Source organism: Streptopelia decaocto (genome assembly GCF_964273445.1).
Source record: "Streptopelia decaocto genome assembly, chromosome: 11".
Taxonomy (NCBI): domain Eukaryota; kingdom Metazoa; phylum Chordata; class Aves; order Columbiformes; family Columbidae; genus Streptopelia; species Streptopelia decaocto.
Window position 1 is genome coordinate 10,576,961 of NC_138666.1, and position 11,176 is coordinate 10,588,136.

Below are 11,176 nucleotides of genomic sequence, written 5' to 3' on the forward strand. Positions count from 1 at the left end.
ATTTTCTCTTGCTCAAATATGAAAGTTTTTCACCTAACCTCAAAGATCATTCGTTGCAGTCCAAAGCAAAAGGTTGACCCAAATGGGTTAGTGTTGTTCGGAGATGATGACCTGAGCAGAAAATAGGGGAAAAAGAAAAAAAAAAGGATGTGTGAGGATCAGGAACTTCTTAGGAAAGAATAACCACTCTGTAATACAAGGTAAATTATGGCATCTTTATAACGGCCTTCACCAAAAGAAAGTAAATCTATGTTATGCAGCATCACTGCTGGATTCCAAGTGAGCCTGAGGACACCTTTGCTCAGTGTCACAGAGCTGTTCTTAATACTCTGGGAGAAAATAATCAAAAAACTGCTAACAACCCCTACAGGAAAACTCTCTTTCACTGACCTTAAGCAGGAAGAACCCTGAAAATCAGCAGACACATAGGAAGAGAAAAGCACCATGTAATTTATTACAAATTATTTTTGGGCAAGATCCTTTCCTACTCTTCAATCAACTTAATTTCCCAGCCTCTACCAAATGCATTTACTATATGCTGTCTATTAATTCACTGGTTTTATCATGTTGAAAAATCACCCTGTAAGATGTTGAAATAGAATAATCCAAATTTTATTAAACAGTATTTTTACAATTAATGTATCACTTGTCCTTCAGATATTCTAGATATTTTTGGATTATACATATGACAATAGCAGACTCTGACTGCAATGGATTTTAGATCACAGCCAATTCCCCCCCCCCCAATATTTACCTTTTGGCCTTTCTTGTAACTGGTCAGTTTCTCAAATTGCATGTCTGAGACATTTGAGATGTGCTCAGTAAAGCAAACTGTGGTTGAACTACTTGCTACAACACAGATGAAAAACAGAAGGGCTCTATGTAATCACTGTTTCACCTCAGCTTTACTTTACGTGTCTTCTGTTCTAACGATCTCATTGGAATAAAACAGGAGTAAAGAGGAACAAAGGGCACAATGATTTAGGGGAGGTGGGGGAGGAGGCGGAAATCAGACTCAAAATCATAGGAAAGCCTGATGAAAATACCTTGTTAGGTATATCTGAAACTGCTGCAGTATTTTTGCAGCACCCATGACTCACACTTGTCTCAGGATACATCGCAGTTTCATTTAATTATCACAGAATGATGGCACCGCAAGCAGGTAATGCCTGTTGAACCCAACACCCCACTCAGCCCCTGTAGGACACTCACTATTCTACCTTCAGTCAGCCTGAAAGAACTGCAGAGCACCTACGGATCTTCATAAAAGCAAAACTCCTCCAGACAGACTGCTATCATATACAATACACGCTGTGCTACACAATGTCATGTTGTTGAAATGCATGTGAACAGTATAAAAAAAAAAAAATCTGCACTATTTATTACATGTGAACGGAGAAACTTCTTTACATGCTGCTTTGCTCTTCTCCAGACATTAGAGTTCAAGGAATTTTGGAAATCGGATTCCAAAATTTTCCAAGGTGTCATTCTGCATGTCAGTCTGTTGTCTGAGAGCACCTATCCAGCCTTGTTAGTAGTCAAAAAGTCTGAAACTATCAGCGAAGCATCCTAAAAGTAACTAGTGCAATCAACACCCTTCCTCTGCCTAAACAAATCCTCTGGTATCAGCTCAATCCCTGCAAGGAAAACAGAGATTCTTTACCTGTGAAGTACCACTGGCTTTTCTACAGGGTGCCCCAGGAGATCCTGAATACTGTCCCACTGTAAATATATCAAAGACTTTGTGTTAAAATGAGGCATGGAAAATCCTTCATTTTATCTAGGAAGAGTGTCATGTACATTTTTGTCTGTGACATGCTCATTTGCCAAATAACACAGAGGTTGTATTTACAGAACTATTTTGTGACTGAAGCCATACTCAGTAATGACAACTATCCATTACTAGGGCTAAGAAATCCTCTCAGGGTTTCTTCTAATTTTGTCCCAAACCAGCTTTGTATTAGAATTATTAATATAAAAGAATTCGATGCGTCCTATGGGTAAAATGTAGCTGGAAAGTCTTGTAGTATTTTGGGGACATCTTGGAGAACAAAGCAGCTGCAGGAAACCTCAGCATAATATCCTCTTACGTACCTTTGCAGAGGGAAAAATATCATAGCTGCTACCTCTCCAAAAAAGCCCTTCCTTGATTTAAGTGACAAGTTTAGAAAATAAGAGAGTTGCACTATTTAACGATTGGGAATGTCCAGCAGTTTTCATCACTCTGAGCAGACTTAACAAGAACCTGCAGTTTCACACATAGGACTGAAATAAGTCAAAGCAATGAAGGCTGTAAGTAACTCAAACCAAAAAGCAAAGAATGGCAGCTTCCAAGTTGCTGATTCCAATTTTTTAATCCCAGTATGGGCCCCAAAATTCACCAAGGAAAGTCTTCATTTGGTACCCCAGGAGCCAAGAGACCATCACCAACCCTGGTTGAATGTTAACTGTGGAGACGCTGCTTTTTGAGCTTAATGTAGCTCTCAAACATGCAGCAACAACTGCCCAGCTGGGAACTTGATTTAAGTGGTAAGGCTACACTGTCTCTCAGGAGTCCGCTGTCACCACGAGGTGTCACACAAGCAGTGACATTTTTGTGAGGCCTGCTGCTGCTGCCTGAGAAATGTCCCATTACTGGCACCCTTCAGAACAAGTGGAAGGACACTGGACCCCTCTTGGTTAAATACTACATGTCTTCAAGAGCTACATTAACTGGAAAGACTCTGAAAATTTTGTTCAGAAATCTCTCTTTCAGCTAACATTCAGCCATCACTGCTATCACTTTCCCATATCACTTACTTCACTGTTCTATTTCTACCTGCAGGTATCTTAAAATGAAAAGTATGCAATAATTTAGTTTATTTGAAGTGTGCTATTACAAATGCCTTTAATCCTGAACACAAGATGTTTAAACCACAAAACATACATTAACTTTTGGCCTTCAACTTTTCTATTTCAAACCAACACAGCACAATGGCTATTATTTCTTGAAAGTGTACTTTATATTCAACATAAATCATTTATATGGTTTAAGAATAGATGGAAAACATTCGTTTCTGCATAGATTTACCTTGCTGTACGTTGTACATGTTTCAGTCTGTGAATCAGCACTATCTATGAAAGAAAAACAGAAAAGCCTTTATAGTTTAGGCTTGAACAGTCTCCTACATAATCTTTTGTTTTGGGATGTTAGTTCAGATAGCAGGAGACATACAAGCAGTAGATCAGTTCATACACAAATTTACCAGCATTTACTAGCAACCAGAATTGTCCACAGCATTGATTAAATGCCAATTAAGGTGATTAAACAAATCTGTCTATTTACAAACAAAACCCCAGACATATTCAGAAGAGATTCCACTTGAAATGAATAAAAATAATCACACATGAATGCCTTTGAAGCACTGAACAATAACCTAATGGAAAATAATTTAAAAAGTGAGAACATTCATGCTTATTCTCTTGACTGAAGTACAAATTAACTGTCATATAAGCTTGGATATACAGACATTGTTTTTCCAGGTTTTTTTATTCCTCTACATGCTCAAGCTGCTGTGACAGCCACAGGAGAGTTGCACTTCACACAGGGAAGTGCCTTCAGGGAAAACCAACCAAAATGAAGAAAGCATCCCCGGGCAAAACCTTAAGTCAGCATCCAGCATTCCCTGGATAATCAAAATCCACACTTTCCCAGTACACCTGTTAATTTTTACTTAAAAAATAAGTCTACCCTGATCACTATCATCTTCAATCAAACAAGTTTCCCCATGCTTTGTTGAGACTACTTACACATACAGAGCTGAGGGCATCTAAGTATCTTCTAGAATTCAGAACTACTGATAATATGTATTTTTTTCAAGTGGAGATTTTCAAGTGAACACAACAGACATACTTTGTCTATAGCACTTCAAATCAACATATTCTGAATGTTTGTTTTTGTTCCCAGCTAAACCAGTTCATATTAAATAGCATGAATAAACCTTTCAAGAGGAAGTTCAGGATTAAGAAGTTTAACAGTGGATTGGACACACCAGCTCAAACTAACACTGCCTGACAGATTTTGAGCCTCTAAGCACAAGGTAATTGATTTTAGCAGAGTAGCAGAATTACAGAAAATTAGTGATGTTGGAGCTAAATATTTGTATGATCCAAGTAAGTAAACAACGTAGTGTTGGTAAAATCAGAGAACTGCTAGTTTGTCCTGAAGTATCTTTTCCTATTGACAAACAGAAACTTAACCCAAAAATTTCTCCTCTGTCTCCATGACTTTTGCTGTTGGCATCCTCTGATAATGAGAGATGCATCAGAAATGAAAGCTGATCATACCTCCTGCTTTGAGCACTTGGTGGTACAAGCCCCCTGAAGCAGGACAAGACATGAACTACTCACCTCGCTTAATGACTAGGGGAATCTTGAATTCACAGCGATGGTAACTAAAAAGTGCAAATTGTAAAGCTATTAGAAAACAGAAGACCCAAAATAAACTGCATAGCACAAACTTAGGGCTCTTAATAACCAGTTTAATGAAAAGTCACATAAATAATAAAATGAGAGTCTCGATGCTAACAGATTTGGAAGAAAAGTTCTCATCTCTATGTTCTACACCAAAAAAGCCAGCAGCCTAGCCATGTCCTGACATGATTTTCTAAAGGATACAAAAGGTCCTTCAGCACAAATTACTCTGCTGTTACACAGAGAGGATGGAGAAATACTCACCGTACAAACAGTACTATAGATTTATAGATTACAACAACTGCCTAAAACCATGTTCACTTCAATCAGACATCCAATCACTTATTCCTTAACTCATATTACTCCCCTAAAGAGTTTACATTTTAAAAGTATTAAAACATGTTCAGAAGCGTGAGAGATTCTTTTTTTTAAACCACTAACTGAAATAGTGTCAGGAAAAAAACAGCAGCCTGCCTACCAGTAAATGGACACTCTTGTTAATACAAAGTTTGCTGCTAGCAAGAGAGTTTGCGCATTACAGCTGGACCAAGAGCTACCTGACCTCATTTACTGCTTTAAGACATACTTGATAAAATAAAGGCATTTAAAAGTAAAAAGATCATTAAAAAATGCACTAATAATGATGGCTGAGAACTCCACAGGTTACTGGATACACCAAAAACACTTGGGGAAAAAACTACTGGAATTCTATCAAGGGAACACAAGATTTCTTTTTCAGGTGTTTTAAAATACTCTTTAACAGATCAGTTATTTACACTCACATGTTAAAGTTGTAATGACCAGGATAATTTGTATGTAGGACAAATTTCTTCACCTTGTGAGTGTTTGCGTCAAAGAGGATATCCTGTTGAACAAAACCAAGACAGACATGAAACACTTTGTATAGAGAAAGGTGCCTTTCCCAAACTAACCTTAGTTAGTGATATGTATTTATCTCATTGGAACCCAATGGAACTATGAAAAGTAGTATTTGTAAGTATTGAAAAGATTATTTGTAAATTCAAATAAACACACATTTCCTCCAGCACTCAATCACAACCGCAGTTTCATTTGCTCATGTTGGAAAGTTTTCTAAGGAGGTGTTGTTTGCATATTATTTACAGTAGAGAAAAGCTAAATAGCTGTAAGGAGGGACATGAAGGTTGACCTACATCTCACAACTCAGCAAACTTTCACAATTGATACACCTCTCTCAGTTCTGTGGGACAAGAGCATAGATTTCAGAAACAAGAACTACACATCAGACATGGCAGAAGGAGAAAACCCAAGAGAAGGCCCAAGCGCCAACTTAAGGAGCCCTTCAGCAACTGGTGGAGATGATAAAACACTACTGATGGAATTTACAAGAGAAAAGCCAGTGTTGTGCTTCATATCCAGAGGTTCCTAAGGCAGCCATCAAGAGTTTTGCAGTCTCTCATTTCCCACAGCCTCTGACCTTCTGAAAGGATTGCTGTGCAGCGAAATCAAAACTTCACATGAATTTGATTATGAAAGCTTCCCACTCACCACTCCAAGCGTGAAATAATTGAAGAAGTAGTCATTGCACTTTGATGGGACCTGCTTATGGGGCGAGGGCGAGTGGATTTTCATCTGCAAAAAACACATTTTTGTGATGTATTTAATAACGCTCACAAAGATGAATGCCATTAACAACATCACTACATTCAAACAAATTGCCATAATCTCATTTGAAGCCCTTGTTCAAATATGTAAGACGCTGTGCTTCATGACAGGACCATCGGCTGCTTGCAGCAGCACAACACCACATTAGGGTTTTGCTCCTTTTTAGTTATCTGAAGTAAAAGGTATCCTCACATGCTGCTATGTAAAAACATCAGGAAAGGATCAAAGTATATGATAAAGTTATTCTACATAAAACATAATTTAAAAATAGGTAGCACACACTTGCTAAGGCTCATTTGGATTCAATTTTTAAACCAGTTTAAATGATTAAAAAAATAAATTAAACAGATTTGCATCCATTTAGCTTAAAAAAGCTTTTTAATATCAAATTATGTAACAGTTCACCCCAGTCTATTATATGTCAAGTGAAGCACTCATAATTTGTACTACACAGAAGTTTCCCTTCAGTGGCCTGGCAAAACACAGGCCCTGTGATTAAACTGAGACAGCACGGAACAAAGTCCTGTGACTGAATCCGTTCCCTCACCTTATCTTCAGACTTGTAGAAGACTTTGTGCGGAGACCCCAGGGTGCTCAGCACATCCTGGCACGAATCACCAAAGTACACACAACGCTCAAATACCCGCATCTTGGCGTCGGCTAAAACACCCGGGCCACAACCTGGGAATGGAAAACAACTCAAAATTCATCCTTCCTGATCAGGGAACACATCTGCAAATCAACACCAAAAGCTTAGCATTCCTCTATTTAATCACAAAACAGCTGCATTTTTAGTCAACAGTGCCAAATTAAATTTAACCCTTTATTTTGCAAGAGTTTAAATGCTTCTTATCAAAGTGATGTATGTGCTGACTGCTGCACAGATCCCCATCTTAACCTCCAGCTTCAGCACTGCTCTCTTCGCTTCCTGCTGCTCAAATGAATGGGACTTGTTTTCCTAGTCAATCTCAATTTCATCAGCTGATTATTACCAAAGTACCAGGAAATATTACTATCTTTAAAATATTCTACTGTAGCAACTAAAGATGTAGCTCCAGCTAAAAAAAAAAAAAAAAGAGTAAAGCCCATGAAGTGAGATTTCTCATTCATATTAACTGTATCAGAAAACATACATTCTTTACTCAAGATTCCCATAGCTTATTAAATCAGTAGCAAGTATGTCCCTATGCAAACAATGTTAAAAATGGATCTTACTGAACCACCATTACATAGATGAATGGCTGACACTGGTTACTAGATGTTAAGAAATGGAAAGATCTTACAGTGTGTGACCCCATTTGCTTTCAGGAATGCAGCATCTTGCATTTACGAGAATGCACATACATGTATGCAGCAATTACTGCAAAATACAGGATGTACACACTTAGCTTTCTCACTATACATTATTTATGTAGCCATTTACCCAATAAAATAAATCATAAACATCTGATTGAGTCATCCTTGATTTCTGAAGCAAGAGTTACTTCCAATTACTAAACTTGCAGAGAAACTTGTGCTAGAACAGGTGTGTAATATGTTCTGCAAAGGAGTTTCTGCAAACTTTAGCAAGACAAGAACAACACGTGTCCAGATTGCCCCTCTGCAAGTTCTAGTCTGAACATTAGTGATGTATTTTCATAATTACTTTATTCATTGACAACATTTCCTTTAAGCTGCATATATATATTTTTAACTAAACTTGACACTCTACCTGAGAAGTATCCAATTTCTCAAAATCATTTACATTATTATGTTGTTATAGCTAACTCCTTGCCTAGTACACGAGGGGGTATATGTTCCCTGTCCTAGGCAGCTCTCCATTATCTTCCTCTGTAAAGAGAGAAGCAAAGTAACTTGAAAACATCTGCTCCATTTTTATTCATAATTTTTTATTCTTCATCTTAAATGTTCCTTTTTTAACTTCTGCATATTGGGAATGTATCCAAGCGCTTCCTCAATATACACGCACCTAGTAATCAGAAAAGGTCAGAAGCTGAGCCTGCTAATAAAAATTGTTAAAAACATCTCAGTATTTTTTCTTAAAAACACTGTCAAGTGTCAAGCTATGGTGACTGAACAAGGCTTCTTTGCAGTCATCATATCTTTCCCTAATTTCTAAGCCCTCCCCCATCTCTGAAAGTACACACAGGAAAAGGTATTCATCAGCCTCTGGCACTTTTGCGGCCATCTCCTACAGCAAATGAAAATGGAATTGAATTTAAAGTGCAGTCCAAGGCTGCAGCATTGATGCGGTCTCTTACTGGCATTTTTAAAAGCCTTCCAGAATTAATCACAAGTATAGCAACATTATGCAGCTCACTGTACATAAGGTTACTTGATTTCTCATTTTTTTTTCAGTGATGTAATTGCATCTGTTTTATTCTACAGATACACCTGAACACAAATTCCATTTCTGCAAAGAGACTCTAAGGACCTGGAACTACAGAGGGCAGGGCTACAGTCCTCTGTGATTTCGCCAGGGCAACGCAGCAGCAGGTAAACTCACTTTCATGGGGTTTTTACTGGGTTTTGTTTCCAATAGTTCAAAATAAGGTACATAGAACACTTTGAAATCACCTGTAAAATCACCACAAATAACCTATGCTTAATTTATATAGGTTTATCCCTCTTTTCCCGAGGAAAGCAACCGGTTCAATGTTCTAAGTGTCAATAATACCTGCGGTGAGTAGGCGAAGCCTTAAACCTGAGGGTCCAGTTCCATCTCGCAGAACATCAACATTCTCAGCGTACACATTACCAAGGAAACAGCTGAGGGGCATCAAGGGAGCCCTGAAACCAATCATACAAAAAATGTGCAGAGGATCGGCTTTATCTTCACATTTTCCATTAACAAGCTGGTACCAGTTCACTAGAACAGCATGTTAATTTTGGCAAAGCTGCATTTAACTCAGACTGAAGAATAAAAGTTATATTAAACACAAGCATTGTAAACTCTGGGGAGAAAGGAAGAGGAACAACAAGGCAGCACTCACACGCAGGACCTTTGCTATTAATGAAACAAACAGCAAGTTTCAAAGACTCCAGAAATTACAAAAACTGTATGTAGCCTTTGGGTACCTCCTATGAGGACACATCATTTCAGACTTTGCTCAGGGAAAATAGAAGTTGTCCAGTTTTTAATATACTTGCTCCTTGAACTAGGTGTATTACCCAAATGCAATGGAAAAGCCTTCTATGTGATGCTCTCCCTGCTCTTGGGATGGTACTACTCCATAGTCCAGAACAGGAATTCAGCTTGTGCAGGTACACCGCAAACAACTGTTCTGCTTTACTGGGCCAGTTCTCATTGTAATTCAATTACGAGAATATTTGAGAAGATTATAACAGCCCCAAGAAAGATATTTTCAATGAAAGGGCTGCTTTTTTGTGTGTTAGTTTGGAGACGCTCTGTAAAATTCACTTTTCTTCTCTGAATTTCTTCTCTGTGTGAATGATGTGAGCTGAAAGTCAGGCTTTGAGCTCTCATATACACACACCAGAGCCACTGGTGCTTTCGCTAAAGCTCACCATGTCACAGATGGGCACAGACAACATTCTTCCGAAGGGCACTTATTTCTAATTCGGAGACAATGTCCGCATAAACAAGGTTCCCTCCCTTCTGAGCAGTAATTCACAGATGTGTTCATCTTCTCCTAGCATTAAAACACAACTGCCTCTGCAAAAACTACCACCTGATCAGTCTGAGTATTCATAAGCAGAAAGGAAGAATTTACAGAGGTCCTTTCAATTTTTCTGTGAGCAAGAAACCCAAGGAACAAGGTTTTTAGAAAGAGCAAACCATCAGATGTTGTACAATAAACCACTGTTTAAAAGAAGACAGAATACAACACCATAGCAAACATTAACCACATTAAAATACAACCATTCCATTTGTATTAAGGCATGAAAATTAGTTTCCTTGGAATGCTAATTTCAGTCAGGTAACTGCGAATATATTGAATATATGGTAGATGATGCATATGGCTTAAGTCTGAAAAATATATATTTTTTAATTTTTGTATAATAAGAGTGTTTAAGACCCTCAGCAGGACCCTGTGACGACATACACAGTACCAGTGCACTACAAAATTACCAACTGCCTACACCAAGTTTGATTTGTCTAGGGAGAGGTCATCAGCATACAAAAAAACCACAGAGCAAGAATACCCTAACTGCATCTCCTACTAGATACACTACATTTCCTCCTTTGCTTTATTAATTCACTTTCAGGTCAACTGAATTAGCCTCCTACAGCCCTGCCAAGCTGACTTTATATAAACATAAATCAAACAAACATTTCATTGTAAGCTCCGAGGACAACACCTATGGAAATACAAGGGAGGGTGGTATCTAAAGGCATTCTGCACCCTACCAAATTCATACGAGACCCAAACTGAACTAAAAAACTATATGATTATATTTATATTTAGCATTTGCAAAGCCCGAAACAAACGAGGAAGAAAAAGCATATTCTAAATGATCAAAACAGCACGACCAGCTGTACGTACTTGGTATCCTGCAGACTGTTTCCGTTGTAGATGTACATACGTTTCACAGTCGCACCATGTGGAATTTGCAGAGAGGCTAAACCGTGGGCAAAGTTAGGCTGCGGATAGACAGAATCATTCGTGTTACATGACACAGGTCAAAGTGATAAATTACATCAGAAATGCAGTATATGCTTAGCAATTCAGACAAGTTTCTAGCCAAAGATAAGGGGGAAAACCAACACCAAACCCCCATTCTAGATGGTGTTTCTTTACATTACAACACCCCTGGATTCCCAAGCCGGGGTGAAATGCTCACTATGTTTATCCACCGAGAGATGGCACTAGTCTGACAATTAGCCACGCTGCGTACTGAGAATTCAAATTTTCTCAGTCTGATAACTTTCAACTAGCAATTTAAAAGTATTGGTACTGATAGACTGCATCTGATTTCTAAGAAATAGGCTGTCCTAAAGGTAGAACTTTTTTTCTCTCCCACTGCCTTAATTTCAGCCTTTTAACACTACTTCTGTTTTATAAAATGCTTTTATCTGATGAACATTCACTAAATAGGTTCTCTGTTGTCCTTATCA

At 38.2% G+C, this 11,176-nt stretch overlaps 1 protein-coding gene across 3 annotated transcripts in view; it reads right to left on the reverse strand.

Annotated features, from left to right (window-relative positions):
- Positions 1 to 11,176, reverse strand: part of PHAF1 (phagophore assembly factor 1) — a 31,906-nt gene that overhangs the window by 2,448 nt on the left and 18,282 nt on the right. For all 3 annotated transcript variants that reach the window (XR_014185164.1, XM_082062988.1, XM_082062989.1), the window contains 9 exons: positions 10,605 to 10,702; positions 8,774 to 8,886; positions 6,644 to 6,777; positions 5,980 to 6,063; positions 5,235 to 5,317; positions 4,390 to 4,433; positions 3,071 to 3,114; positions 1,664 to 1,722; positions 39 to 111 (listed from right to left, as the gene is read on the reverse strand). Coding sequence is in view for 2 of the 3 variants with exons in the window: in XM_082062988.1 (XP_081919114.1) it covers positions 39 to 111; positions 1,664 to 1,722; positions 3,071 to 3,114; positions 4,390 to 4,433; positions 5,235 to 5,317; positions 5,980 to 6,063; positions 6,644 to 6,777; positions 8,774 to 8,886; positions 10,605 to 10,702 (732 nt within the window). In the remaining variant the exon portion in view is untranslated. The remainder of the gene's footprint in view (positions 1 to 38; positions 112 to 1,663; positions 1,723 to 3,070; positions 3,115 to 4,389; positions 4,434 to 5,234; positions 5,318 to 5,979; positions 6,064 to 6,643; positions 6,778 to 8,773; positions 8,887 to 10,604; positions 10,703 to 11,176) is intronic.